This window comes from Aulonocara sp. 'chitande type north' Nkhata Bay, linkage group LG12 (assembly GCF_057382095.1).
Source record: "Aulonocara sp. 'chitande type north' Nkhata Bay isolate Kocher_YH1m ecotype deep benthic linkage group LG12, A_spYH_male_GT1.1, whole genome shotgun sequence".
NCBI lineage: Eukaryota > Metazoa > Chordata > Actinopteri > Cichliformes > Cichlidae > Aulonocara > Aulonocara sp. 'chitande type north' Nkhata Bay.
This window is the reverse complement of record NC_141355.1, coordinates 13,523,727-13,551,695: the sequence shown is the minus strand read 5'-3', so window position 1 is coordinate 13,551,695 and position 27,969 is coordinate 13,523,727. Positions and strand designations below refer to the sequence as shown.

The 27,969-nt window shown below is 42.0% G+C and overlaps 1 protein-coding gene across 6 annotated transcripts; it reads left to right on the top strand.

The window, feature by feature from the left end:
* The first annotated feature begins 218 nt into the window (after positions 1 to 218).
* ep400 (E1A binding protein p400) lies at positions 219 to 27,969 on the top strand. Of its 6 annotated transcripts, none has more exons than XM_086313630.1 (54): positions 219 to 403; positions 1,558 to 2,909; positions 3,010 to 3,117; positions 3,228 to 3,312; positions 3,563 to 3,682; positions 5,337 to 5,731; positions 5,826 to 6,125; positions 6,380 to 6,565; positions 6,686 to 6,826; positions 6,914 to 6,986; positions 7,147 to 7,184; positions 7,279 to 7,336; positions 7,422 to 7,511; positions 8,327 to 8,440; positions 8,556 to 8,743; positions 8,853 to 9,030; positions 9,132 to 9,268; positions 9,429 to 9,598; positions 9,785 to 9,959; positions 10,053 to 10,189; positions 10,501 to 10,687; positions 10,866 to 11,035; positions 11,170 to 11,354; positions 12,731 to 13,030; positions 14,910 to 15,074; positions 15,563 to 15,700; positions 16,646 to 16,716; positions 16,845 to 17,134; positions 17,349 to 17,548; positions 18,429 to 18,598; positions 19,760 to 19,956; positions 20,099 to 20,210; positions 20,339 to 20,638; positions 20,759 to 20,833; positions 20,929 to 21,063; positions 21,161 to 21,205; positions 21,367 to 21,520; positions 21,653 to 21,888; positions 21,992 to 22,165; positions 22,268 to 22,315; positions 22,407 to 22,543; positions 22,661 to 22,717; positions 22,810 to 22,888; positions 23,306 to 23,470; positions 23,562 to 23,607; positions 23,702 to 23,808; positions 23,934 to 24,123; positions 24,223 to 24,314; positions 24,587 to 24,760; positions 24,979 to 25,156; positions 25,328 to 25,461; positions 25,589 to 25,750; positions 25,847 to 25,924; positions 26,898 to 27,969. In XM_086313630.1, exons 2-54 carry the CDS (start codon positions 1,593 to 1,595, stop codon positions 27,216 to 27,218), a joined length of 9,282 nt encoding a protein of 3,093 aa, XP_086169756.1. In that variant the 5' UTR covers positions 219 to 403; positions 1,558 to 1,592; the 3' UTR covers positions 27,219 to 27,969. The 6 variants fall into 6 exon arrangements, with proteins under 6 accessions (XP_086169756.1, XP_086169755.1, XP_086169753.1 ...); XM_086313629.1 differs by having other exon boundaries at positions 14,910 to 15,083; positions 21,656 to 21,888; XM_086313627.1 differs by having other exon boundaries at positions 14,910 to 15,083.

Here is a 27,969-nt window from a genome sequence, read left to right as displayed (position 1 = left end):
ATAAAGGTTATCTTATCTTATCTTATCTTATCTTATCTTATTCAGTACCTTTGTAGGAGTTATATTTAAACACCAAGCTGTCAGTGCTTGCTTGTAAAAATCGAGCAACCTTATAATGATTTTATCAACCGCATTTTCATCTAGAGTCACAATCGCTCATGCAACCCACCATTTTAGATTACGTCATATTTTTGCTTCCTCGGATTCAGAACGGGATCCGGGTTACACAGCAGGCTGCCGCGGTCGCCATGTTGCTGAATGAAATTAACTTAGCTTCAAAACAGTGAATAGCAGCTATCAATATCAAGATTTTATTTTTCGCAGAATAGCCCGTGTTGCAGTATGTGACCTATTGTAAATATGACTTAGGATTTACGAAACTACTACAGAATCCCCATTCCCTGTAAGTAACGCCGTTGAAGTAATAACTGTGTTTATTCATTGGTAGCTGGCCTGTTAGCAAAAACAAGCTAGTCAATAGCATCGGCTAGCACGGGTTATTGTAATTACTCAAAAGCCATACACAGTGTTATTGTAAATGTTACAGGTTAATTTTTACATTCCATATTACTCTATTTATATATATTTGGATCATCCATTCACCTAGACCTGATTGTTCCGATACCTGCATTTATTATTTTTCATCGCAGCTAACCTAAGCTAACGTTACGCCCCGGAGAAATTGTAGGCGGGTGAAGCTAACATGTTAACAAGCGCTGTAAATATAACACCGTATCAAGAAACGACTGCTCTACGGCTGTCGACTGGAAATGTTGGTTGTAAATGTAATGTTGTTCTTACGGTGTTGAAACGACTGGGTTTCACTAACTCGTAAATTTCTCAACGCTGTTATCAAGACGTCGTTGTCAAACGACGTTGGCGACACCTCGGTACCGTTAAGGTACATCAGCTTTGTTTTAAATGGTCGTTAGCTTTGGCGGAATCAGTATCAAACCAAATAAGCCATATCGTTTTTACCACAGGACAATGTGTATATGCTAGCTGGCGTTCACCTGTAGGTGCAAACAGATGTAAAAAAAAAACAAAAGCTGTACGTCGGTAAAGATGCTCTGATAAGACCTCCACCTGAATAATTAAGGGGTGTATGTAGGTAACAGTCCATGTCTTTCTTGCACACGATATCAAACTTTAATGACATTCGAGATAAGATTTACTGATGGCAGTGACTGATTTTTGTCTGTGTCATTACTTGTGTGCTTGTTAAATGTTCAAAAATAGTGTATGGAGAAGCTAAAAGACTGATTATTTATAACTAGACACAGTGAAACAAAAGAAAAACGGCAACCCTGGAAGACATTACGTGGTTATTGCTACCAGGGTCTCCAGTTTATCACAGGAAATGGGTATTACAGAGACAATCCTTGGTCCTGATTTATGTCATTTCACATGAAGTTGTTGATATGTTGACATGTTATGGTTAATTTTCAGATATTTTCCTCCCAGATGACGAGCAAACTTTATTTCTGCATCACATATAGTCATTAAAAAGTAAAAATAAATAAAAATCATTTTTACTCTCCTTTGTTCTTTTCACAGATTATTGTGTTTAAAGATTGTAACCGTATCACGCAATGCACCATGGAAGTGGATCACAGAATATGCAACGACCGCTTCAGAGACCCAAGTCTGTCAGCGGGTCAGAAACAGAGGAGCAGCAGTCGCAGCCGACCATGGCAACTACACAGCAGCAAGCTACAGTTAACCATCCTCAATCACCTGTGACCCCTTTTTCCTCTGCTGCCAGTCCTTCAGCTCCTCAGTCACCCAATTATCAGATAATCATGAGTCGTAGTCCAGCCGCTGGCCCGAACATGAACATAACATTACAAAATGTGGGACAGATGGTTACTGCTAACCAACAAATAACCCTAACCACACTTCCCATCCAGAACCCCGCATCCCCAGGATTCCAGCATACGACACCTCAGTGGAGGTTTGAGCATACTCCACCCTCCTACATCCAGGTCACCTCACCTGTGCCCCAGCCCATTCAACCTCAAAGTCCTACCCAGCATAGTCCAGCCTCTCTGCAAGGTGTGACGAGGCCAACAGCTCCTGCAGTAGCATTGGGTGTGCACGGACAGAGTCCGACACGTTTTGTTGACGCTGGCATGTTAGTGAGGCAAATCAGTTTAGGGAGTCAATCAGGCAGTGGTCACTTTGTTTACCAAGAGGGAACAGGACTGGCCCAGATTGCCCCAGCCACACCTGGTCAGGTACAGCTGGCCTCTCCAGGAGCGCCAGGGTCTGTGAGGGAACGACGGCTTTCTCAGCCTCATTCACAGACTGGCGGCACCATCCACCACCATGCACCTCAAAGTCCAGTGGCCACCACTCACTCAGCTCTGGGCAGCCCTGGTCATATCACCACCTCAAACCTACCTCCCCAGATCAGCAGTATCATTCAAGGACAGCTTAGAAACCCTTTGATATTTGAGAAGCCTCAACAAGGTGTGGTTTCTGGAGTAGGAACCACAGCCACATCATTCAGTATACCTTCCTCTATACCACCCTCTAGCCCATCCCTCACCAGTCCATCTCAAGGGATCCCCAGCAATTCTCTTGCACCCACCAGCATGACTGTGGGCACTGTAAAGAAGCAAGCTGCCAAGAAATTAGAGGAAATTGCTCCTTCCACACCAGAGATTGCTCAGCTGAGAAAACAGTGCTTGGAGCACCACACCAAGAAGATGGAGAATCTGAAAGAAGTGTTCAAAGAATATCTAATTGAACTTTTCTTCCTGCAGCACCTCCAAGGGAACATGATGGACTATCTAGCTTTTAAGAAGAAGCCTTGTGTTCCCTTGTATACTTACTTGAGACAGAGTGACTTGGACCTTGAAGACGAAGAGGAGGAAGAAGAACAGTCTGAGGTTATTAATGATGAGGTATTACATCAGCTGGCTCTTGGTCTGAGATCAAATGTGTATTTCTTTCCTGTCATTCTGTTGAATTTTGTTCCTCTTTCAATTTGGTGTCTTTTTTCAGGTAAAGGTTGTTACTGGAAAGGATGGCCAGGCAGTGACACCAGTTGCCATAGCAACACAGCTTCCTCCCAATGTTTCTGCAGCTTTCTCTACCCAACAGCAGTTTCAGGTGATAGAGGAGGCACTTATTTTAAACATTTATTTTAATGAAATTATCTATAATGCCCTTAAAGTCTCTTGAAAATATCTCACTAATTTCATGAGAGGCTGTTTTTGCAGGGACACCAAGGAGCTACTTCTGGCACCATTACAAACCCTGGAGACATTGATGCATTTAAAAGGCAACAGGCTATGGTGCAGGCAGGTAGGGCAAAGATCGTAAACTCCTGTTTTATGTTGCTTTGTTTTCTCCCCGTTTGCTTTGTTTTCTGTTTGTTTTCTTTTCTCCCTCTAATTGCTTCTGCTTTTAGATATTTGGCATCCTCTACTAGCGCTCTGTGTTGAAGTCTTAAACCGAGGAAGGAGAGGTGACCTGTACGGTCTTCAGAAGGTCATTGCTGTGTGCCGAGTGCTTTTTTTTGCGTTATGAGGGTATTGTGTGTTTTAAATCCCAGATCAGGCTAAGAGGCCCCGGATTGACGTTGGTCGCCATGGGCTGATTTTCCAGCATCCTGGTGTAGCTCCTTTAGGATCACCTGGCGTTCCACTCCAGCAGCTTATGCCAACTGCGCAAGGTAGGAGTGCTTCTACCAGGCCGTTCTGTGTTCTGTTCGATGCTGCTGGACCTATGGCCTTTGCTCATACTAAGGAGATGTTAAAAAGGGAATCACAACATTCATCTTCTACAAACAAACTCCAAGCAGCATCAACAAACAGATCTTCCATCTGCTGGATTTCTCAGCAGTCCTCAGGAAGTTCAGGCTTAAGCTCTCTCTGTCAGGATAAATGGGGAAGAAGACAATCCAAGTCTGAAGAATGAATAGCCACTCAATGGGAAGATGCCATGTCTTATGATTTTCTTTTTTTGTTTTAACTATTGATCACCTGTCGTCATCCATCTCTTCTTTTCTGAAGTTTGTTCCTGTTTGTCGTCTTTATTTGGAAAGACCTTCCCGTGCTGATGGATTTTCATCTTATCTGGCGGTGGATCACAGAAAGTGGGAAGCCTGTGGGAATGAATTCACTTTCCAATGGGTTTTGCTTGATCTCCCATTTTATGAATCCACATGTCATGCTTCCCTTTGGTTTCCCATCGTCATTCCCTCACACGCCCCTCTTCAATTGTCCGTCTTTGCGTGAGCCATCAACAGGAACTCAGAATCATCAGTCTTCAAGACTTTTTATTTATCTCATGTCCACTTTTAGTTTATTTCCTTCCATGTTTTTTCATGACATTTTGTTCTGACTTGGCTTCTTTCCCTCAGTCTAAGTAGGAGGGGAATCATTTGGAGGAGTTGTGTTCACGGCACAGGTGTTTGCGATTGTGGTGGTGTGGGTGTGTCAGGGCCAGGTGTTGATGGCGTCTAGGCAAGGTGGTGTGACGTGCAGGGAGGTAAGGCAGGTGATGCTTTAGTGTGCACAGCTCCGCTCAGGCCTGCTATCTGCAAGACCCCATGTCTGTCCTTTTGCTCACCTCTGTGCTTTGTCGCTATGTGAGGCATCCAGATGCCTTGGTTACGGCTAGAATGACATTGCTTCATGCATGCCAAACATACAGTGTTTTTGTGAGTGTCTGCTTTAGTTCTTTCCCCTTACTTCTCCCTGTCTCTTTGTTTTTTGAAGTTCTTTTTTTCATGTTTCTTTGTTACATTTTTTTTCTTTCTAAAACCTTTCTTCTTGCATGAGTAATTTTGAATGTTTTTTAACCACATTCTCTCAACATTTGAAATGCAAGGTTTTAGTTTTGCATTAATCAAAGTAGTATTTTATTTGAGAGACATGTAGATTTTCATATTGATTTCATTTCCTCTGTAATCATTTTGCTGTATGAGTTTCATTAGTTTCTGCTCTGATCATCAGGTAGTCGTAGACTCCTGTTAAGTACAGTACATGTAGTTCATTAAGAGAAGGTTCTGAGGAGCTCTTATAGCTGAAACTCAAACAAATGTTTAATAGTTAAAAGTACAATTTTATATTCTACCTTTTAGACTCAAAATATATAACTTCTATAAGGGGGTCTCTCAAATGAATATTAAGGGAAAGCTGCCGAACACTTAACGGCATCTATTAATCTGTATTGTAGGAACACAAAGGCATTTATTTAAAAAAACAAACCAAAAAAACTGCACATTGGACAATAACATTAACAACTCATTTTTTTTACCATTTGTCTCTGTGTCACTTTCTATACTACTCTTTTATCCTATACTTTGGTTACCATGTATACAGGCGGGATGCCGCCTACTCCTCAAGCAGTCCAGATCGCAGGACAGAAGCAGAACCAGCAACAGTACGACCCATCCAAAGGCCCTCCAGTGCAGAATGCAGCCAGCCTGCACACTCCGCCTCCTCAGCTGCCTGGCAGGTTGCCACAAGGTGCCCCTCCTATGACAGGCTTGCCCATGACACTCTCCCAGCAGGCTCAGTTAGTAGAGAATCCAACTCAGCCAGGGGGTCAGCTGCAGGCACAGGTGAAGGTGCAGGCAGGGGCCGCAGTCCTGACCACAGTGAACCCCCACACACAGCTCCAGGCCCAGCTGCAGCATCAGATGCAGTCAGGTCTTCATCTCCAGTTGCAGCCCCAGCAGCAACAATCCCAGGCCATTCTGCAGTCCGGACAAGCGGTCAGTTTGTGTGACGTGGTCAGCCTCCATACAAATTGACTAAAAGACGATACTGTAAACTTGATATTACCAGTGTTTTTTCTTTGCTCTACAGACAGTAGCACTTGCTCGCCCCGGAACAGAGTCAAACCAGGCAGTTCAGAGGATTATGACCAACTCGGTATCAATGACATCTGTGTCTCCTGCTCCGCTCTCTGCTCTCAACTCTGTTCCAACCCCACATACTGCAAGTCCTCTTCGTCCTGTTGGTTCTAACGTCAACCCAAGCACCCAGTCAAAAATGACTGGAACCAATGGCATATCAGCGGTCAAAATAGGTGGCTTTGGTCAAAGCACAGCCGTGCAGCCTTCACAGGAGGGTTCTCAAGATAAGCAAGTGGAACAGGCCAAATTGGTGAGTACCATAGTTTGGATACAGATGTCAGCAGTTGGTTAAAAGCGTTGCCTGGAAAAGATTTGGTGCCTTTTAATGTTGTCATTGCATGTTTTTTGTTCTTTTCAAGTTTGTCATATTCCACATCAACAATTCCTGTTGATGTCCATTATTTTAATTTTTTTGATGTTCCATTGTTGTGCATTGTTATAAATGTATTTAGTAAGTTTTAATCTTATCAACATATAAAGTCTAATGGACCAAATGATTGCCAGGAGAGTCAAGTGCATCAGCGCATATCTGAGTTAAGGAAGGAGGGCCAGTGGTCTGCCAGTAGGCTCCCTAAGCTTGTGGAAGCCTCACGTCCAAAGTCCCACTGGGACTATCTCCTGGAGGAGATGCAGTGGATGGCAGCTGACTTTGCGCAGGAAAGGAGGTGGAAGGAAGCTGCTGCTAAGAAGGTATGACAAACGTATAATAATTAACTGAAGAAAAGAAGGGTATATCACAAATTGACACAAAAACAAAAAGGAGGAAACCGTCAGAAAGACAAACTCGTGTCTTGTGTGTCTCTGCCACAGCTCGTTCGCACATGTGCCCGTTATCATCAAGAGCAGAAGAAAAGTGAAGAGCGATCAAAGAAAGAAAGGGAAATTCATCTTCGTCACATTGCCAGCACAATCGCCCGAGAGGTGGAATTCTTCTGGTCAAACATTGAACAGGTGTGTTTGTTTATTCTTATGTATAAAGGTTTCAGGACTTATAAAGATGCCAAATATCTGTTTTGAGTGAAACCCTTTCCCCATCAGGTCGTGGAAATCAAACTCCAGTTTGAAATTTATGAGAAGAGGCTCAAAGCACTTGGCTTACAAAAAGCCAAAGGTACGTCCCATTGAGCAGGTACTGAACATGAGAGACAGAACATTTGCTCTGTATCATCAGCTTTTACTTGCTGTTGCTCCTTGTTCCAAGCTAACACATGGTAGGTTATCTGGCCTGGGACAGTTCTTTTTCTATTAAACTTGTTTTATTTGCTTTACAGTATCCGGTCAGTCAGCAGCTGAGAAGGCTGATAAAGAGGTAGGTACTGCACTGGCATACCAATTAATAATAATAATATAGAAGCACATATCGTGTCTAAGATAGTTTTACAATTATACGTTTTCTTTTGTAGCAGGTGACCACTTCAGTTAGAAAAAGAAAATCTAGTTTGTCCTTGGTTGATGAAGACAGTAAGTGTCAAATAATCAAGGTATATATGATTAAAAACAGAGTAAATAAAAAACAAGGATTTATAAAGACTGATTTTCCTTTTAGTTACAGATGAAGAGAGCACCATCGAGGAACAGGAGGACATGGAAGGGGAAACGGACCACAAAGCAGAGTTGGTTGACCTTGCCAAAGATGGTACTTACTTTAATCTTTCTCTGTACTATTCTCTATTTGCAGATTCAGGATAAAGGAAGAGAAATTTATTAGTGTGTTATTGTCTTGCTACTGCTGTGTTTATTCAGTTAAATTAATTTTTGGTGTAATCTAATGGTGCTTAAAGGGACAAGCCTTGTTGGAGACTAGGTGATTTCATAAACTCCACTGTGAGCTTTGAGACACAACACCACACACATGTCATGTGCAGGCTGTGCCTCAATTAAGAATGTTGGTTAGAAGAACTCGTAAACATAATAAACCACCCACAACTGCATACCTACCTCTTAAAATACAACTGACTGTTTTGTTTTATTGACGGCACAGAGATCGGTGAATTTAAAGTTTGACCCACCATGGCAATAAACTGTTACAGAAATTTTGAAACAGCTTAGGTAGTCTACAGGCTAAGAGATAGTTATGTCAGGTGATTATATGGCAAATATGATTAGACTATTAATTTAATATTCCACTTTTCACAAATTATGCATCCAGTTCTACAGATAAGCATCACCTCTTGCTGAAGCTCCATAGTAATAGTATTGAATTTTCATCATTTTTCCACCTCTTGCATGAGTTGAATTGATTTCAGAAGATGAAACAGTATATGGTGGATCTTGATTGGCCACAGGATGGTGCTGAAATACATTGGCAGTTATATAGATGATTAAATTACTAACGCGCAGAATTATACATTTTTGAGTTTTTTGCTACTTAGTTAATTAAAACCAGCAATTATGAAGATTAATTATCTTTGTTTCATTTTTTTAAAAAACGTTTTTGTGTTCGTCTTGCAGCTGAGATGCCCCTTGATGCTTTGATGAAGCAATATGCCGGTGCCTATACTGACACCTTTGATTGGCCACAGCCTGGTTCTCACAGTGATGAGGATGAAATGGAAGAGACTGAAGGCAAGTTTGTAATTATAAAGTTCAACTGTGCAGATAATTTTTTGGGGGGGGGTTTTCCCGGCCATTTGTGAATGATGAGATTCCAACATACCTCCACTTAATTTTTATTTTCTAGAAATAGAATGTGCTATCAGTCCACCGGAGGCTGTGCTGATTGACTCCCTTCTGAGTGTGGACCAGTACCGCGGTGCTGACAAAGCCGCTTCCTCTGACTCTGATGGGAAACCCTGCAAAGACATAGCCGAAGTAGCTGCAGCCACAGAGCTCATCCTGCCCAAGGGCAGCTTCAGAACCACTTCATCTGTGAGACACATTCAGATACTCACATTCATGCATTTAAACAAAAGAACATGTTTGTTTTGGTTTGTAGTTTTTTCAAACAAATTTTTTTATTCTCTCTTTTTTTTACTAGACCCGCAGCCCAGCTCCTTTTCTATTGCATGGGTTTCTGCGTGAGTATCAGCAGATTGGTGTGGACTGGCTTGTCAGCCTTTACAAGAAGCACCTCAATGGCATCTTAGCTGATGAGACGGGCCTTGGCAAGACTGTACAGACAGTTGCTTACATGGCCCACTTGGCTGGGCAAGAGGGTATGTTGGTGTTTGGTATTCTTTTTGTTTTACAATATTGAACCTTTTTCCTGTATTTATAAATTTTGACTGGGATAAAGACAACTGTGTTTTCACCACAGGCATCTGGGGGCCCCATCTCGTTGTGGTAAGAACATGCAAGTTGTTAAGTTGGGAGGTGGAGTTCAAGCGTTGGTGTCCTGGCCTTAAGATCCTCTTGTACCTTGGCAACAGAAGGGAACGGCGGTCTAAAAGAAGGGTAATTTCTTGTGTATTTAAATACAAAAATATCATTGATATAATATTAAAAAGTGCTTTGAGGTGACTGTTGTGATTCAGTGCTATATAAATAAAATTAAAGTGAACTGAAGAAAAAGTGTTTTTTAAGTTACCTGGTGTATATGGTTTTTGATCTGCAGTGGTGGGGGGAAGCCAACAGCTTCCATGTATGTGTTACATCCTACAAGCTGCTGATGAAAGACCAGAGTCATTTTCTAAAGAGAAGGTGGAGGCACCTAGTCCTGGATGAGGTGCAGCTCATCAAAAACATGACGGAGAAACATTGGGAAACAGTTTTTGCTCTCAGAAGGTAAGCTTCTAAAATGTTATTATTTCTAGTCAATGTGCATGTTGTTTTGGGTGAATTGCCTGATGAGATAAATTCAATGTGAGAAACTTTAAGGCTGTCTCTATGAAATTGCCCTAATTTTTTACTGGATCGTTAAAAAATTGCTCAGCTCAGAATGAATGACAGATATTTCTGTGCATTTTCTAGTGAGCAACGGATTCTCCTCATCAACACTCCTCTACAGAACACTCTTAAGGAGCTGTGGACCATGATCCACTTCCTTTTGCCAGGAATCACCAGGCCTTACTCTGATTTTCCTGTTAAGGCGGGCACAGACCAGAACCAGGATTACTGCCACAAGCTAGTCATCCGCCTACACAGGGTGGGTATACCACCAGCACTCTTCTATAAATCTGTGTTACTGTGGTGTTTTCCTTTAAATTAAATATGAAAACCCTGTTACTCGTAACTGTAGATGATTCAACCTTTCATCCTGAGGCGCTCGAAAAGGGATGTGGAGAAACAGCTTCCCAAGAAGTACGAGCACATCCTAAAATGCCGACTGTCGAACAGGCAGAAGAGCCTTTATGAGGATATCCTCACTCAATCAGGGTAAAATATTTACCCCTCTCTCACAGTTTCTTTTGACACACAGCCCAGTTTATGGTATAATAAAGTTTTGGAAAAATAGCACATCATGAACTGCAATTAGATAGTTCTTTTCATTTCTATTAGTGTGTATTATACATCCATGGGACATCAGATTTATATTAACCTGATCTTTCTGGTTAGAAAAGATACTTTATAATTTATAATTATATTGTGTCTGTTCTTTGGAGAAAACTGTAATGTGTCAAGGGAGACAGGTTTTGCACATGTCAGTTTTCTATAATCATTTCTTCTATGTGGCTGTGTTCCCCTAGAGCTCAGGAAGCACTGAAAACGGGTCATTTTGTCAGCGTGCTGCAGGTTTTGATGCAGTTACAGCGAGTTTGTAACCATCCTGAGCTGGTGGCACCCAGAGTGTCCAGTAGCTCCTATTTCTTCTCCTCTCTCGAATATAACGTGCCATCACTGGTGCTGGGAGCAATTCAGACTGATTCGAGTAAGGTAAGTGTTTTAGTAGCGCTGCCAAACATTGTTAATGTTAATGGTACCAAGAGCAGTCAGTAAGTACCTGTAATATAAAGTCAATCCATGACAAATTTGCATAATGACTAATCTTAAAGTGACTCTACACTGTTCCACTTCTGATATTTTATCTATTCCTAATTTATTATCTCCATAGATTGCCAACCTGTCCATATTTGATCTGATCAATAATGAGAACAGACTGACCCGGTATCAGACTGAAGAGGCAGTACCCAAACTAAAGGTTACTCAGCAGCTCATAGAAGAGATCTACAACAATCCAGATCCCCCACCAAGGCCCAAACCATGTCCAATAAAACCAATGAGGTCTGCGATATAATCTTCAAATGCTCAGATAGAATGAAATGTTCTATGTAAAGATCTTAACAAGTTTTAAAATAAAATATAACCTCAGTATTATGGCATATTTAAATCCTGTGCATTTGTTTTTCTCTGATTAGATTGTTCCAGCCAGTGCAGTATGGCACAAAACCAGAGGGCCGCTTTGCCGCCTTTGCAAATGCAGCAGGTCAGCGTCCTCCAATGAGCTCTCCTGCTACTGGCACCTCTCCATCCATTAGTCAGGCAGGCCAGACCAGGGGCAAGTCCCTGGTCACTACTTCATCAACTGCAGCCACTGCTCCTGGTAAGATCATTTCAGGGGCCCTATCCAGTATAGGACAGGAAATTAGATTCTTACATTATCTAAAGGATTCCTGGTGGTGTCCACTTCAGACTTAAATAGTACCTTTTACCTCTCATATTGTTTTTTTTTTTCTTCACCTGTAAATAATGTGCCTAAACTAGTTTTAAGCTTGTGATGTGTGCAGTGTTATTTTGCATGATTTTGAGTGAGCCTAATGTACTGTTTAACAACTATTAATAGGTAGCCTTAGAGGCATACATTAGTGTTTGAAGCTCATTAAGAACTGTACTGCCTGCACATATTTTATGCACAGTGCTGCTATTTGAAAAAGTCAGATGCTTGTCCTTCAACTTGGTATACTTTGACTGAAAAGTTTTACTTTAAGGTTTCATATATTTAAATTTGTACTTCCATGCAGCAGTGGTGGGTTGGCAATATTGTTTTCCCCTGATATCAGCACAACCTTTATGGCAAGGCTGAATATAACACTCACTACTGGTTTCTGTCCTCAGTGACGACTGAGGATTAAGGAAAAGTCATTATATTTTAACAGAGGATGCAATGACAGCAATGGTAGACAAGTCCAATAAAGAGATGGAGGCAAAAGTCAAACATTGCAGACTTGGCTGTTACTGACTACACTTTCACAGATTGAGCTGACAGTTTAAACACACACATTTCCCATCACACCAGCTTTTACCATAGTGGTACACAAAATTCACAGATCAATAGTCATCTCAGTTTTTCAGTTATTTCAGACCAATGAATAGATGCAATGATACATTGACATATTTTTCATTCATATTTAAAAACAAGTTTCAGGTTCACATTCAGGTTTCTCTATTTAACTATAATTTCTAGTTTAATAATTAATTACCTTAGACACTGTCATACTGTCAACAACGCTGCCAAAAATAAAATATTAGATAAATAAAAATATCCATTAAGAGAAGTACACCATATGTATAATTGCAAATACATAAAGAGTGCAAATACATACGTTTAACAACATTCATTGACATTGCACACCATCTTCCATCTTTCAGTGCAAACACTGACAAGAGCTTGTGAAGTGTCAGATAGTTGCAGATGGAAGTTACGCCCGACTGTTCCCATTTCTGTCTTCTGGATCACTGGACATGCCCAAGTGTATCCATTCTTCCCGTACTGAGTAGTTGGGACCAATGCACATATTTTAAGTAAAAATGTTTGCAGTTATTATCATTGACATCAGTAACAGTCCTAATAGTCGTAGCTCAGTTGGCCCACCACTGCTGAAGGAATTTATGGAAAAACTGTTTGATCATACTGATTTGACTAAATATTGGGTTACCCCTAACATGGAGTCCCATACCCCATTGCCTTGTACTTTACAGTGGTTGGAGCAGCAGCTCAGAGAGCCCAGGCTACAACTCCTGTCAGCAGCAGCAACAGCACTGCAGCCTCCACTGTAGCCTCCTCTGGGAATAGTGGCATTGGACAGCATGTGTTGGGGGCTTCCCCTGTGGCCTTAGGCCAGAGCTTAGCTGGCACAGTTGTGGGATCTGTTGCTCCCAACAGCCAGCCTGGATTAACACAGGTCCCCAGGTCGACTTTAGCCCCCAGCCATGCCATCCAGCCCAGCTTAGTATCCCAGAGGCTGGTTCTTACATCCCAGGCCCAGGCACGGTTGCCTAGTAAGTGGCCTGCCCTCCCCCTCTGTCTCAGCATTTCCCCTCCACCTCTGGCACTACAGTACTGGCTGCTCTTCACTGAAGCCTTTACTCGAGGCACTGCTGATATGTGTTCACTCAGGAATTCTGGTTAAATATCTTGTATTGATTATGGTGGGGGGGGAAAAGTCCTCTAAAATTAGATCTGCAGCCATATCAGCAGCATCTCCACAGCCATAGCATTCCCCAGTTTCTTTCTTAAAACCTGCATGTACACTATGAATGTACACCACTGCACTATTTAACTTATGTTAAATCCTTGCACTTCCTTATAATATTTTTTTCTTCCACGTACTAATATTCTTTTGTCTCTTGCATCAGCCCAGCTGCAGGAAGAACTCCCAAAGCTTTGTTTCTGTTTTTGCTGTCTCTTTTATTGTTATTATTTTAGTCTGAGCTTCAGCATGAATACTAAGCATGTGAAAATGGCCCCACAGTCAAGACCTGAGAAACTGCAGTATTTAAATATATTTTTTAAAAATGAGAAAAATTTAATAAAACTAATTTATTTATATAAGTCTTAAATGGTTTCAGAAAACTTTTCAGAGTTTTCAGAAACCATTTGAATTTGGTTATTTTTCAAGTAAATTTTAGGTATGATTTTATCCTAGGATGTGTAAAAATCCTAATGTGTGCAGAAGTCAGATAAACTTCACTTAAGGATTCATGCTCCACCCCCCACAAGTAGAAAAGTCACTAGTTCGAACACCAGGCATTCAAGATAAAATCCGTGTGTCCATAAAGTGAAAATGTATCCCATCAACACCATGGCAAAGAAGGCCCTTAATCACAAGGGCGTCATTGGAGCTTCTTGATGGCCAAGACAGCAGACTGTACTGGTTATACTGGTCAGATTACAAAGGGTTTCATTCTCAGTGAATCTACTTTGAGTTTGTAGTACTTGTTTGGGGTAGACAAACATCCAAACACAACAACAAAGAAGAGGCTAAGCTGGGGGCTGTAAATCCATTGATCTCTTCTTGGAATTGGTTAAAATCAGCAGAGAAAATATATAAATGTAGCTAAGTATCTAAGACATGCTTTTAAGCCCCTTTTCCATTAGTATCTCCTTGGATCGACTCAGATCAACTCTACTTGGATTGACTGGTTTTCTATTACAGTTTAGTAACTCCTAATGTGCCTGGTGTGTGTCAGAGCATCCCACAACGTACTGACTGACCAGCCAATCGATCACATGCAGTCTGACGATGTCACATTTTACTACCTGTTCGGATCGCTTGGAACCCCGGACAAGCAGGTACTAAAAACGCACCTGGTCCCAGATACTTGGACCTAATGAAAAACCCTGAAAACCGTGGTGAACCGTGCTGAGTTGTTTGGAGTACGTACTAGTGATAGTAAAGGAAAAGAGGCTTTAGTAATCCACTCTTACAGTTTAACCACATCAAACGGATCTGCTATGGCTTTTGAGAGCGCTCTCCATCACCATCATCAAATAAAGAAATCTCTTTTTGGCAAATGCTGTTCCATTCTTGAGCAGATATTTATTATCAAGGTGCAGCAAAACTGTTCTAATGACACATGGTGGCCCAGTGTAACCCTAACCCTTAGACACTTTGTGTGTCCCTCCCTCCTCCCCTCCTCTTAATTAGTCACTTTTGAGTTTCAGGCTCCCTGTCTCACCTGAGGACTGTCCTTAGGCATTTTCTTCCCCTTCTGTTGCAGAGAGGAGCTGTGCTCGTTCCACTGATTAATCCACCCTGGTTCTGCATGTCTTGTCTTTTTTTTTCTTCACCCTTTAACTAACTCAGTATATTGCTTTGGAACCATAAAAAGACTTTTTAGTGCTATCTGTGTTAAAGTTTTTTTTTTTCTGTTAAAGGTGGAGATGTGGTGAAGATTGCCCAGCTGGCTAACATAGCAGGCAGTCAGAATCGAATCTCCCAGCCAGAGACCCCTGTTACTCTGCAGTTTCAGGGCAACAAGTTCACTTTGTCCCCAAGTCAGCTCCGTCAGCTCACCACTGGACAGCCCTTGCAGCTCCAAGGTACACTTGGTAATGTATATCCCATCGTCACACTTTCTTTCCTCTCCACATATTTTTCTTCGTTCCTTGTTTTGTGTCCAACTGACTCATCCATGTAATTCTGTTGCTTTTATTTGTTGTCAGCAAAAGGTTTTTGTAAATTTTAAGACATTATTATAATATTCTGGATGTTCCAATGTGTAAAACTCTTACCATATATTTACAACGTCCTTGGTCTGGTTCTGGTGCCTGACCTATGCCTTCACCTGTCAGACTCAACTAAGTGTGAAAAAAAGTCAGTTAGCAATTTAATATGTCTTGAATACAACTGCATTGAAATTTGTTTATTCGACTTTTGCTTTAATTCCTGTTTATGTCATCATTAAATCCTTCATTCAAAAACCACGACAGTTCTTTTAATTCTAGAATTTAGATTTTCACATTTCATGCCTGTGTTATTTTCTGAGTATGCGCCACTTAATTGGTTGCTTAATGTCTCATGCATTCAGGCAACATCCTGCAGATTGTGTCAGCTCCAGGGCAGCAGATTATTAGGCCCCAGGGATCCATGGTAATGCAGACAATGCCTCAAGCTGTTCCTGCCTCCAGTGCCTCAGCTACCCCTGCAGTGTCAACAGCTCAGCAAGGTGACTTGGAAACAGTGAAGACTCTGCATTATTGTTTCTACCTCTTAATCGGTTATTTTGAAAACAGCTGACATTATAATTACATCTGCCATTATAGTTCTGACAGTTGTGTGACATAATATGCCAGTAGGGCTGCCACAAACGATTATTTTGATTGTTGACTAGTCACAGATTATTTTTGCGATTAGTCGACTAATCAGATCATGCATCCATTGGACGTACAACGTACAGCTTATTGCACCAGCGTGCGTCTCCGAAAACGTCGGAGCGCTTTTGAAAATATGTGGTGTCCTGATAAACTGAGTAGATATTTGAAGTTTACACGGCTACATTCTCGCCTGAAAATATGTTAAACGTTTATTTTGTGACCCAGAAAGAATAATAAGAGTAATATTAAAACTAATTAGCTGTCGCCATTGTTGGAAACTGAGCAGGGTCGCGCTATGAATTCTGGGATAGGTTGGGCCACGAAGTATACACCCAACCCATCCTTCAAATCTGGGAAAATGAAGCGCGCATTTGTCGGCTGCATTTGTCGGAGTCTTTGAATCTGGACAATTTTCGTTGTGTCACTGTAACGTAATCGGCCTACTAATGCAGGCACAGGAGGATATGGTTCCTGAATTTGGACACGGCTACGATACCGGACACTGCTTCTTCTTCTTTGGGGTTTAATGGCAGCTGGCATCCTTGTACATGCAGTGCTGCCATCTTCTGTTTCAGTCTGTTATTACACTCTTAAATACTACTACTTATTCCTGCGTCCTTTGGGATCTTACAACGCTTCAAACAACGCGTCGACTATTAAATTAGTCGTTGACGACCGTAATCGTGACTAGTCAACTAATCGTGGCAGCTCTATATGCGAGCTTGGGCATATAATTGCACCTCTTGTCCTCCTTTCCTTCTGTTGACACTGTGGGTTTTTTTGTTTTTGTTTTTAAGCGGTGAGTACAAATACAAATGCCACGTCAGCCCCCATCAAGCCGCCTCCTGCAGCTCACGCTGGTTCTCAGGTCAGCACATCACTTTGCAGAAAAATCCTATTTATAATTTCAGTTTTCTGTTTCATCAAATAATTTTAGTCTAGTCACATTACAGGAAGATCAGTTCTGATTGTACCATCTGTCACTGTGATACTCAGGAGTCGTCAGAAGAAAAGACTCAACTAATGAAAGAGCGATTGAGCCGTCTCTTCGAAGCAAATGAGCAGCGCTGCAGCCGCAGAGTGTTGTATGGGTCAGACCTGCTACAGGCATGCACTTTAGGTTCAGAGCCCGGTCACTCTGCCCTGACTGCTGGAGGCTGGAGCTGGGTGGGCAGAGAGAGCTGTATCAGAGCCCAGAGAACCTGCGTGGCTACCACCTCTGCATTGAAGTCCTCTCTGCACTCTGTGGACGACTGTCTGGAGGCTGCCAGCAGCCTTTTCAAAAGGTACTTGAGATTTGTTTGTTCTGTGTTGTTATAAATCCATTCCATGAATATTTTACAGCGTGTCCTAATATTTTCTTAAATTGTATTATAGCTACAAAGTTAAAAGAAATGACCAGCTAAGATTTTATTGTTGTATTGCAAATCAGTTTTTAATTTTTCCTCTTTTAATCCAAATATCTAATGAACATCTATGCTTATATGTGCTGCCTTTTAGACTGGTATGCATGGTGCCTCCAGCTGTGGCTTCAGCTCCTCACCTGTATGCAGCCGATCCCCCAGTTCCCTTCAGACTTGAGCAGAAGTCCCTTCGCCGTCGGCTTCAGGAGGCCTCTCTCCCTCACAGCGCAGACATCCACTTAGCATCCACACATCTCTTCTGTTGTCCTGACTTGCAGTTAATGCAAATGGACTCAGGTTAGTCCATGTAACACACCATTACACCTGGTTAAAACAAACAACTCTGACCTCTGATTTTGTTCATCAAAGGTGAAGAAGCACCTTGTTTTAGGCTGTAACTCAAGAACTGGTGCTAGTTTTTACAAGACTTCACAAGTTATTAGTATTCAACAAAACAAAAGTGCTAAATATTTATTTATATTCAATAATTTTGACTTTCACCATTATCATTTAAAATCAGCAAAAGATGAAACCTGCAGCTCTCTCTCCCTTTTTCATTGACTCTATGTTCACTTCCCTGTTGTTTCTCTTCAGTCTCTGGATTGCTTCATTGAGGGGAAAATGTAATTGGGGCCAAAAGTTTGACATATAACCACAAAAGCTGAGAAACCAACATGACAATTAAGAGAAATGTATTCTGTCTTTCTGTTCCTCACCCTCCAATCACATCTCTGCACCTACACATGCATTACTGTGTGACCGGAGTTATTGATGTTGACTAAAAGTAAAATACAAGAGTAGACAAACAAGAAATCCAGTCACTTCAGTCATAAACTTGAGAACAAAAGAATGGATACATAGAATATTAAACATGTTAATGCCCTATTAAACATAGGGCATTAACACATTTGATTGTAAAAAGAGGTACCAGAGCCATATAACTAGGTGTCAGTGACCTGTGATGACTGTCAGTCATCAGTGACACACAAGCCACAGCAAGCTAGAACTGTCACACCTATTCTTTTAAAGCTCTATACGGTGTTCTTACTAAAAACATCACAGAAAAAAGGTTCCAGGTAAGGACAAATATCTCCTGCTTACACAGGCTGAGTGACTCCTCTCACGTTTTGCCTTGGATCTGCCTTGGATAATAACATGATATTTTTCTTTCCCAAAGGTAAACTGGAAGCTCTTGCCATCCTGCTGCAGAAGCTGAAGTCAGAGAGTCGCCGTGTCCTCATCTTTACACAGATGTTGAAGATGCTGGACATCCTGGAGGCCTTCCTAGATTACAGACAGCTCACTTACGTGCGCATTGATGAGAGCTTCAGTTGTGATGAAAGACAGGTAAAATCACACCACATTGGATTTTTGCTGAAATCAAGTTTAAAGAAATGAATGTTGACAGAGGGTCTTGTCATTTTAAATATTTTAATGTGAATTAAACTATTTTCCCCCTTATCTGTCTTTTTTTATTAGTTCATGTTTGTGTGGAGGGGATCTTTGAGTTAATTTGTTTTCAATTACAAATAAGCTATAGATGCAGGCAACTAAGGCTACGTTCACACTGCAGGCGAAAGCGCATCAAATACGATTTTTTTTTTTTTTAATTTTTTTTTTTGGACCCTATGCGACCCATATCCGATCATGGTATGACAGTGTGAACGGCACAAATCCGATATTTTCATATCCGATCTGGGTCACTTTCATATGTGGTACTGAATCCGATACATATCCGATGTTTTAGAAAGCGACTGCTGTTTGAATGGTCATGTCGCATTAAATCCGTCTTTTACGTCACTGACACAAGACAGACGCCAATTATCAGCGCCAGAGAACCGCCCAAGAAGACATCGTGAACACTTCCTGGCCATCCCATGTAGATGTCAGTGAAAATGTTGGGAAGACAACGTTGGAGAAACGTGAACATTTTATTTGTACTGTATAATCTGCAGATTCTGACAGAAATCTACAACTATCCTTTGAAGCACCGCTCCTCTAAAACAGCAATAAGGATAATTATTAGGTTACATTTACATTATTATGTAAATAACAAAATAACTTGAAGCAAAAATTGGGAAACCTAAAGTCCGAAGTCTTTATATTAAGGGCCATCAGTCAAACAATATTGTTTGCTCTGGGTCTAAACAGAGCGCGTTGTGTGTGACATCTTCTTTTGCGCATGCGGGCCGCTTTGAGGGTTCACACTACAGAGCGTTTGCTGGTTGCATTTTATTTGTAGTGTGAACGAGCAGACAAAAAAAATCTGATTTGATCAAAAAATCGGAATTGAGCATTAACACCTGCAGTGTGAACATAGCCTTACTGACAACAGCAGTCTCAAAAATAAACAATGAAGATAAAAATGTCTAAAGCATCTGTTTCATATTAGAAAGGATAGTTTGTATATTTACATGGCAAAGTAAATGCATGAGTACATCGTGTTTTAAAAATAAACTGCGCTGTCAACTACTTCTTCAACTCTGTTCATTCGTTGCGTGCCTGCAGGAAAATATGAAGAAGTTCAACAGGAACAGGCAGGTGTTCTGCAGCATCCTCACCAACCGCTGCTGTTCTGCAGTTGGGACTGTGTTTGACGCAGACACCATCATCTTCTACGACACAGACCTCAATCCCAGCATGGACGCACGCACCCAGGAGTGGTGCGACAAAATAGGGCGTTCCAAGGATATTCACATATACAGGTGATATTATAAAAACAAGGCATTCTGATTTTGTTTCTATTTTTGTGCTCCTTATTCCGCCCCCAGATAAAACAGTTTTACCTTATAACAGTGTTACTGAAGGACTCGACTTGCGGTTTTATTTACTTTTGCATGTCCCAAGGTTGGAGAGTGGGAATTCTATTGAGGAGAAGCTCCTGAAGAATGGTACCAAGGACCTGATAAGAGAGGTGGCTGCTCAGGGTACTGACTACACCTTGGCTTTCCTCACTCAAGTAAGATAAACTCACTGAAGCTTCTACCGATATTCAGACTATAAATATATGGAAAAAAGGTTTAGATCCCGCATTATTTAGTTCTACCCAAGACATGAAATAACTGTCCTGATATTGTGTGTTTGTAGCGGACAATCCAGGATTTGTTTGAAGTGGAGGCAGGCTCGGGAGAGAAGGTGGAGGAGTTTGTCGTCCTTCACCAGGAGCCTTCAGCCTCTGAGGCCATCTCTCCCAGAGTAGCTAGACCATACATCCAGGCTCTCCAAAGCATAAACTTGGATGCCCTGTCAGAAGATGAAGAGCCGCATCGGCAAAAGCAGGAGGACGAGTTGCCAGACCAGGAGTCAACAGAGCGGGACCAGGAGTCAGAAATCCACGCCAAAGAAGAGCCTGCTCAGATAGAAGAGCTTAATGCAGTCATGGAACAGGTGGGTTTGCTTATTTTTTAATTAATATATGCAGCTTGAAAACTGGTTAAGCAAAACTAAATTACCATAACATTAAACGCTGGTTTGTTTTGTTTTTTCATTCACTCATCATTGAAACAGCTTACACCTATCGAAAGATATGCCCTGCATTATTTGGAGTACCTCCACGTCAGCGATGATGAAAAAGCTCTAAGGGTGAGAGTTAAGGCACATCTTTACAGATTAATTGCAGTGAAAATGTGGAAATTTGTTCATGAACAGGTTTTTATTTTTGTTGTTTTGTTCCTCAGGAGAAGTTGGAGTGTTCAAAGAGAAGCTGGGAGCTGCAGCAGTTGCAAAGGTTGAAGGAGGAGGAGCAACAGCAGCACATGATGGAGGGAGATGAAGATCTCTTCACCTACACCAGAGAGGATGCCTACAACATGGTGGGTGGGACGGTTTGATCTCTGCTAATCAAGCAAGAAGTGGTGCGTGGATTATTGTGCTGTAGTTGACCTGAACCTTTTCTCTGTACTTCAACAGGAGTATGTGTTTGATGCGGAGGATGGCCACACAGAAATTATGCCGGTAAGATGCCACATGTGACCTTATCTGTAAATGTTTACACAGATTCTTGAATGATGCAGACACCTGTATCTCTTCCTCATTCAATGTACTTACATTGAGCCACAACGTGAAATCCGATTTTTGCCTTTGGACGGTTTTTGACATGTGGTTTTCCACCATAGCTTTGGACTCCACCCACACCACCACAGGATGACAACGATATCTACATTGATTCTGTAATGATGCTGATGTATGACACCACACCCATGCCAGAGTCCAAGTTGCCTCCTGTCTACATTCGCAAGGAGCATAAGAGACTGAAGATGGATCCCTCAGGTAAGAAAATATCTCTCCTTTTAGAGAAGTTGTTGTAAATCTTGGGTTAAAGACCAGAAGAATGGACAAAATGCAAAAGTATCATTGCAAGTTTGTTTGGTTTTCTCCCCTAACTTGAGTGTGTTTCTTCAGCAGCAGCCAGAAAGAAGAAAAAGGGCCACGGGGAGACGGTCATTCCTCCCCGTTCCCTTTTTGAAAAAGCCAGTATGCTCAAAGTTCGCCGTGAGGTTAAAGACCAGAAAAAGAATTTCTCCCTCAAGCAGCAGGCACCCTTTGCCAAGCCCCTCCCCTCGCTGGCTAAACCTGCCACGGAGGCAGGGCAGGACAATCCAGAGTGGCTCATCAGTGAAGACTGGGCCCTGCTTCAGGTACTGGCTTTATTTACTCCTGCCTGCATGATGCTCTAAGCATCGTTAATCCATCCTGTGTTGCATTTCAGTTAACATGTTATCTTTGCTGTGTGTCCGTTAGGCTGTGAAGCAGCTGTTGGAGTTGCCGCTCAACCTGACAATCGTGTCTCCTGCGCACACTCCTAACTGGGATCTGGTGAGTGATGTGGTGAACTCCTGCAGTCGCATCTACCGCTCACCCAAACAGTGTCGCAATCGCTACGAGAACGTCATCATTCCCAGGGAAGAGGGCAAGGTAATGAAAACAGGGTCATGTACTTTACTGTCTTGCACACATTTTGCTTGTTTGTCTCAACAATCACTCTTGGGTTTTTTTCCTTTTCTTTTTTTTTTTAAGTTGGTGTATGAGGCAAACCCCAAGAAGAAAACCAAGAGTATATACAAGGTACTCTGTCTTGCTTGGTCTTTGCGTTCAGCCGTTATTTCTTCTTGAATTCTGGGGATCATTTTTATTCTTTTTGTGTGTCCACGTTTAGTCTAAGAACAGCCGTCCTCTGAGGACCTGTCAGATCTACACACAGGATGACAATGCCACTCACATCCAGCTCTACAACAGCCGCTTTGAACTCATGAAGATCATTGCCAGCAAGAGAAGCCCACCAATCAAACCACTGTAAGTACCGAGAATTTGAAAAAAAAAAACCTACATTAACAAAATAAAAAAAATGTAGTGCAATTATGTTGAGATAAGATATTGCCGTTTAAATGCATTCATCTATACTGCTTACAGACTCGGCATGAATCCATTTCAGAAGAACCCCAAGCATGCGTCTGTCTTGGCAGAAAGGTGCGACTTAAGTTTGTAATCACTGGGAATCAAAACCTGAAATCATTAAGCAAACAAAGAAGTGTAAGGTTTTATTTTTTTCTCATTTTCAGTGGGATCAGCTACGATAAGCCGCTACCTCCCATCCAGGTGGCATCTCAGCGGGCTGAAAGGATTGCCAAAGAGAAAAAGGTGCTTATCAGCAGTGTGCCTCCACTTGTGTTTTTATTTATCCAGGTGCTATGCCATGCTAGGAGAATGTAAGACTTATTACAGCAAATGTCTGTGAATAATTCTTTAGGTGTTGAGAGAAATCTGGTTAATATTAGTTTCCACCTGTCAGGACAGTTTTCATGCATGCGGTGCACAAAGGTAGTAGTCTACACACTGTAGCTGTTGGATTTAAAAGCAATTATGCTATTATCTAGATATAAATCAGTGATCACTCCAAATGTTTTAATAGTATAAAAATTGGAGAAAAAAAACAAGAGTGAACTACTAAAAACAGACTACCATGCATCATCTTCAGTCTGGTTTTCATCCATCTTTACAAATATATTTGCTTTTGTGTTGCCTCCATGCATTGTTTGTGGATGTGTGTGTTTGCAGGCTCTTGCAGAGCAACAGAAGGCTCAGCAGTTGGCCCAGCAGCAGACTGGAGCCCCCCAGGCTCAGGCCGCACCTGGCCAAGCCCAGGCTCCTGCTTCTGGCCAGGCCCAGGTCCCTCAGGCTGCAGCAGTCGCCGGAGCTCCTGCTGTGCCTAACGCCGTACTGGTGAGACTCAGTAGTTGAGCTATATGTTTTTACATAGTCAGATCCAAAACGAGCTAATGGAAACTTTAAACATGCTTATCATGTTTCACAGGCTGGGGGCATAAAAAATTCCACTGTGGGCACTACCATTCAGGCTGGTATGTACACACACACACACACACATATATATGGTTTAGATTACAGTGCAGCTTGTGTCCCAGTACTTAATTCCTTTCACTTTGTTTCTTCTAGCCACTGTTGGGGGGAATGTGATTGTCAACACAATAGCTGGAGTTCCTCAAAGCCCTTTCCAGCCCAACAAACGCCTGGCGTCTTCGGTCATGCCAGGAACGCTGTCTGTGAGTCTGGTGACCTGGCACTATTAACATACAGTGATATAAATAGTATTTGGATTGGAATAAAGCAGCAAACTCAGTCATCGAAACCTTTATTCATACTATCGCTGTTATTTTGATTAATGTAGCCTGCAGGTACAGCTGGAGCACAGGTGGTCCATGCACAACAGAGGACTGTGACAGCTACTGCTGCCCCGGCTGAGGTGGTTGCCATAGCTACAGGTCAGGCTGTTAGAGCGGTTACCCCAGTGACAGCATCTGCAGTAGTTTCTACCACTATGAGCCCAGTGCGCTCACTGGTCACTCAGGTCACACCAGGTAACGAGCTTATCACTGGCTTTTCTCAGGTGCACATTTTGTTTTACAGCCCTGACCTTTTCTCTGTCCTTTTTCATGCATCGACTGTGCTGTCTCAAGGAAAGCCAATCAGCGCAGCCCAGCTCCATGTGCTCAGACAGCATCTGCCACAGGCTACATCCCCTCAGATGAAAGCCGTTAGCAAAGCCCAGGTACGTCACTACCACCTTTGTAGAATAACTACACCAAATGCAACAGTAACAGTCGCTTATAGAAAAAGTCATTTCATCTCTTGCATAAGGTGGACCTGTGGTTATGATTAGACAGATGTTAATAATAATAATTGACAGATGACAATATTTCCGTTTTACCCACTAAACAATGCAGTGCACTATTTTCTCAATGTGTGTAAGTATGACCTCTAAGTTAACTTGCATGGAAATATCTGTGTGACTTTTTTCTTCTTTTTTTTCTTATTTTTAAGGTGCACAAGCAAAAGTTGCAGCAACAGGCAACAGCAACTCAGGGCCAACAGGCTGCAGGGGCCCAGCAGGCCGCACAGGTGCCAGCTGCACAGACTGTACAAGCTAATCCTCAGCTAGCAGCTGTGACAACACAACGACCTGTGCTGGCCACCAACCTGCAGATGGGCAGATTGGTAAGATTAGAGAAATAGTGATTAGATATTGATGCAGTTGTGCAATACAACAACATAAATGCTATTTTCAGCATATATTATCAACAGAGATCTAAAAGATATAACATTAAGAGAGACTATTACAATTCACTGGTGGATCCCCAGAAACACTGCCCTCCGCTTATGTTAGTGATTGAGCTTGTGCCACCTTTCTTACTCTTGTTCTTTTCACCCTGCAGACTGCTCGAGTACCCAATCAGAGCCAGATTCAGGCCCAGGCAGGACAGACAGCTCAGGTGACTCTGACCAAGCCTCCTGTAGTTTCTGTGCCAGCTGTGGTCTCATCAGCCGGAGTCACTACATTGCCAGTGACTGTAGCAGGCATTAGTGTGGCTATCGGTCAGGCCCAGAAAACAGGTGTGTTGAAATTCTTGAATTGCATACATCACAAGATGCAACAGTATTTGCTGCTGACTATACCTGCATCATTTGGATTGGAAACCCTTTTATAGTAGCAAAATGTATGTTCTCATCATCACGATCTTCTAATATGTCTTTTAATCTGACGCACTTTCTCCGTTCTGTCAGGTGTCCCCTTCCAACAGATGCAGGTCCAGCAGCTGATTCAGATGAAGAAACAGCAGCAGACAGTTCAGGTGGCAGCTGCACCCCAGCAGAAGGCAGGGCAGCCACAGCCAGGACAGGCCACTGTACAGCAAAAGGTAATGTCTTTGTTTACATATAGAGATTTGTGTTTATTGAGAGTATCAGGAAGTAATAGTTCACTAGTAATATTACTGTATTCAATAGAGCCAGTCACAGTATTTAATGTATTTTCATTTCCCTTAGATTGGCACACAGCAAGTGACAGTCCAGACCGCCCAGCAAGGTCAGCAGCCACAGCAAAAGGTGACCTATACCACCACCCAACTCCAATCGGGAATCAAGACCCAGTTCTTCGCTACATCGCTCCCCCAGGGCCAGAAACCAGCTGGACCCCAGCAAATCCAGGTGCATCATCAGTGGCAACCCATACAACAGAGTACTTTCAGTGAAATATCGAGATTGTGTGTATGTTAAAATTTTGTTGTTTACTGCTCATATCAGCTGCCTAAGATCCCGCAAATAGTGCAGCAGCAACCAACTGTGGCCAATATTCAACAACTTGTGTCTTCTCCTCAGCAGGTAAGAATTTAAGGCTTTTTACTAGATTGATTCTACAGACATTGGAATAACCATCACTGCAGGCTTTCACGTGTGCTGCCATTGACAAAATGCTTATATTTGATGTCCTCACTGGTGACAGCTGCAACTGAATGTTTTGTGTTTTCAAGTTGTCCATCCCATTCACCCTCTCACAAATATAAATAATCTATTTTATTACATCTGGCACAATTGTTGTCTTACATGTGAATGAACTGATAAAGTATGAGGTCAAGGTGGGACCTTGCAAAACTCTTTGGCCATAACTCAAGGATTTGGACACTAATTAAAAGGCTTAAAATTCTCCAGCACAGAATTCCAGCTCGAGGCCAGGTTGACGTTAATAAATAGTTAATATTGTTTGAAAGGGTTTTTTTGTTCTGTTTTGTTTTTTCACACGGTCACTCAAGCAGGAATCTAGTTTCCTATATTTACAGCAATAAATAGGCTGTTCATTTGTTGCACACAGTTAAGAGATTAAAGGAGGAGGGAGCATTAAAAGTTTGAAAGATGGGCATGTTTTGTCCTTTGAGGCTTGTATTTAGAACCAATTGTAGACTACAGCTTTCAGCTGAAACCAAGGGTGACTGTTTGGATCGTGTGAACGAGGATTCACGTTTAGCAACAAATAGATGTGCTCTTGTCTTTGTGAAAGGGGTCATGCTATCATCTGTCACGCTTACAGCACTGTGCTGTTTTAATTCATCATTGATGTGAAGTTATGCACAATTTGGTGAAGCTGACCAGAGTGTGTAGGGTAAAATATCAGATGAGATTTCTGTGGGGTCACTTTGTTTTGTTGTCTTTGTCACACTGAACCTTTTGACAGTTCATTTTCATTTCTGATTTTATTTGATTCATCACCGATTTTCTTAGCTTTGATATGCAGGAGAAAGGTTCGTATCAGATCTTTGAGACAGGATGGAAATGTTTAGTCTGTGTTGTTTCTCTTTAGATCCAGGCTCAGCCTCAGACTGTGACTCTGACCCAGGCTGCCACATCAGCTCCCGCTCAGGTGCAGATGATTCCCGCTGGTACGGCGACAGCCCAGGTGGTCCAGCAGAAGATCATCCAGCAACAGGTGGTGACCGCAGCCGCCTCACCCCAGATCCAGACACCACCTCCACACAGCCCAGCCCAGCAGCCCGCTGCAACCACTACTGCCGAGTCCCCGGTGCAGCAGTCTGCTCAGCCACAGCAGGCCTCCAAGGGTCAGGCTCGCCAGGGGGGCATCAGAGCCAAAACCCCTGCCAAGCCCAGTGGGGGAAGCAGTTAGGAGATACACACTAATGAGACTGTATGTACCGAGCGTTTTCCCGCAGTACAATGACGAGGTCGTGCTTTCTTGTGGATCCTGCAACAACAACAAACCTTTACTTTACTCCAACCTCTCTAATCTTGTGTTCAACATGATTTCAGTGCTTGTATCTAAATCATTCTGGGAGATCAATCATGATGCTTCTGCCAATAATTCTGCTGGGATCCATAACTATCTCTCACTTGATCAATAACATTCTGCTCTTCATTTGTTTGTTGTAGAGCGTTTCTCGAAATTTCCCCCACACCTACCACATAATCTCACCGTATGACAGCAGTCACGCCTTCTGCACAGTGGTTATATGACTCAACAGATGTATGAGGCTGAGGATTATGGGTGATTTTTGTTTGTTTGGTTGGTTGTTTTTTTTTTGCATTGGGAAATGAGCTCTCTATTAGAATAAGTGTATTCATAAATAGTCTTGTTTTATGTCCAATTCTCTTGTTGTCTATAGATACTGAATGGAGAATAATGCACGTTCCTTTAGTCTTTTTTTTTTTTATTTTTTTTTTTATTATTATTTCAGCAAATACACTGTAAACATGTACTTTAGTATTTTGTTTCCTCATAAATTCTCCTTTTTTTATTGATGTGAAAGGAAAAAAAACATGTAAATATCAACAGCGGACATTTGTACTTGTAAAGTAGTTGTGTTTTCATTGGATTTTTCAGCCCAATTGTAATAAAGTGTTTTGTTTTTATACACAAA

Bases quoted from the DNA above. Each gene is read 5' to 3' on its own strand.
- ep400 (XM_086313627.1), top strand. From the start codon at position 1,593: ATGCACCATGGAAGTGGATCACAGAATATGCAACGACCGCTTCAGAGA. The intron at 15,084-15,562 runs GTAATGTATATC...TCATGCATTCAG, and splicing joins GCAGCTCCAAGGTACACTTG to GCAACATCCTGCAGATTGTG. The intron at 23,809-23,933 runs GTGAGTCTGGTG...TGATTAATGTAG, and splicing joins TCATGCCAGGAACGCTGTCT to CCTGCAGGTACAGCTGGAGC.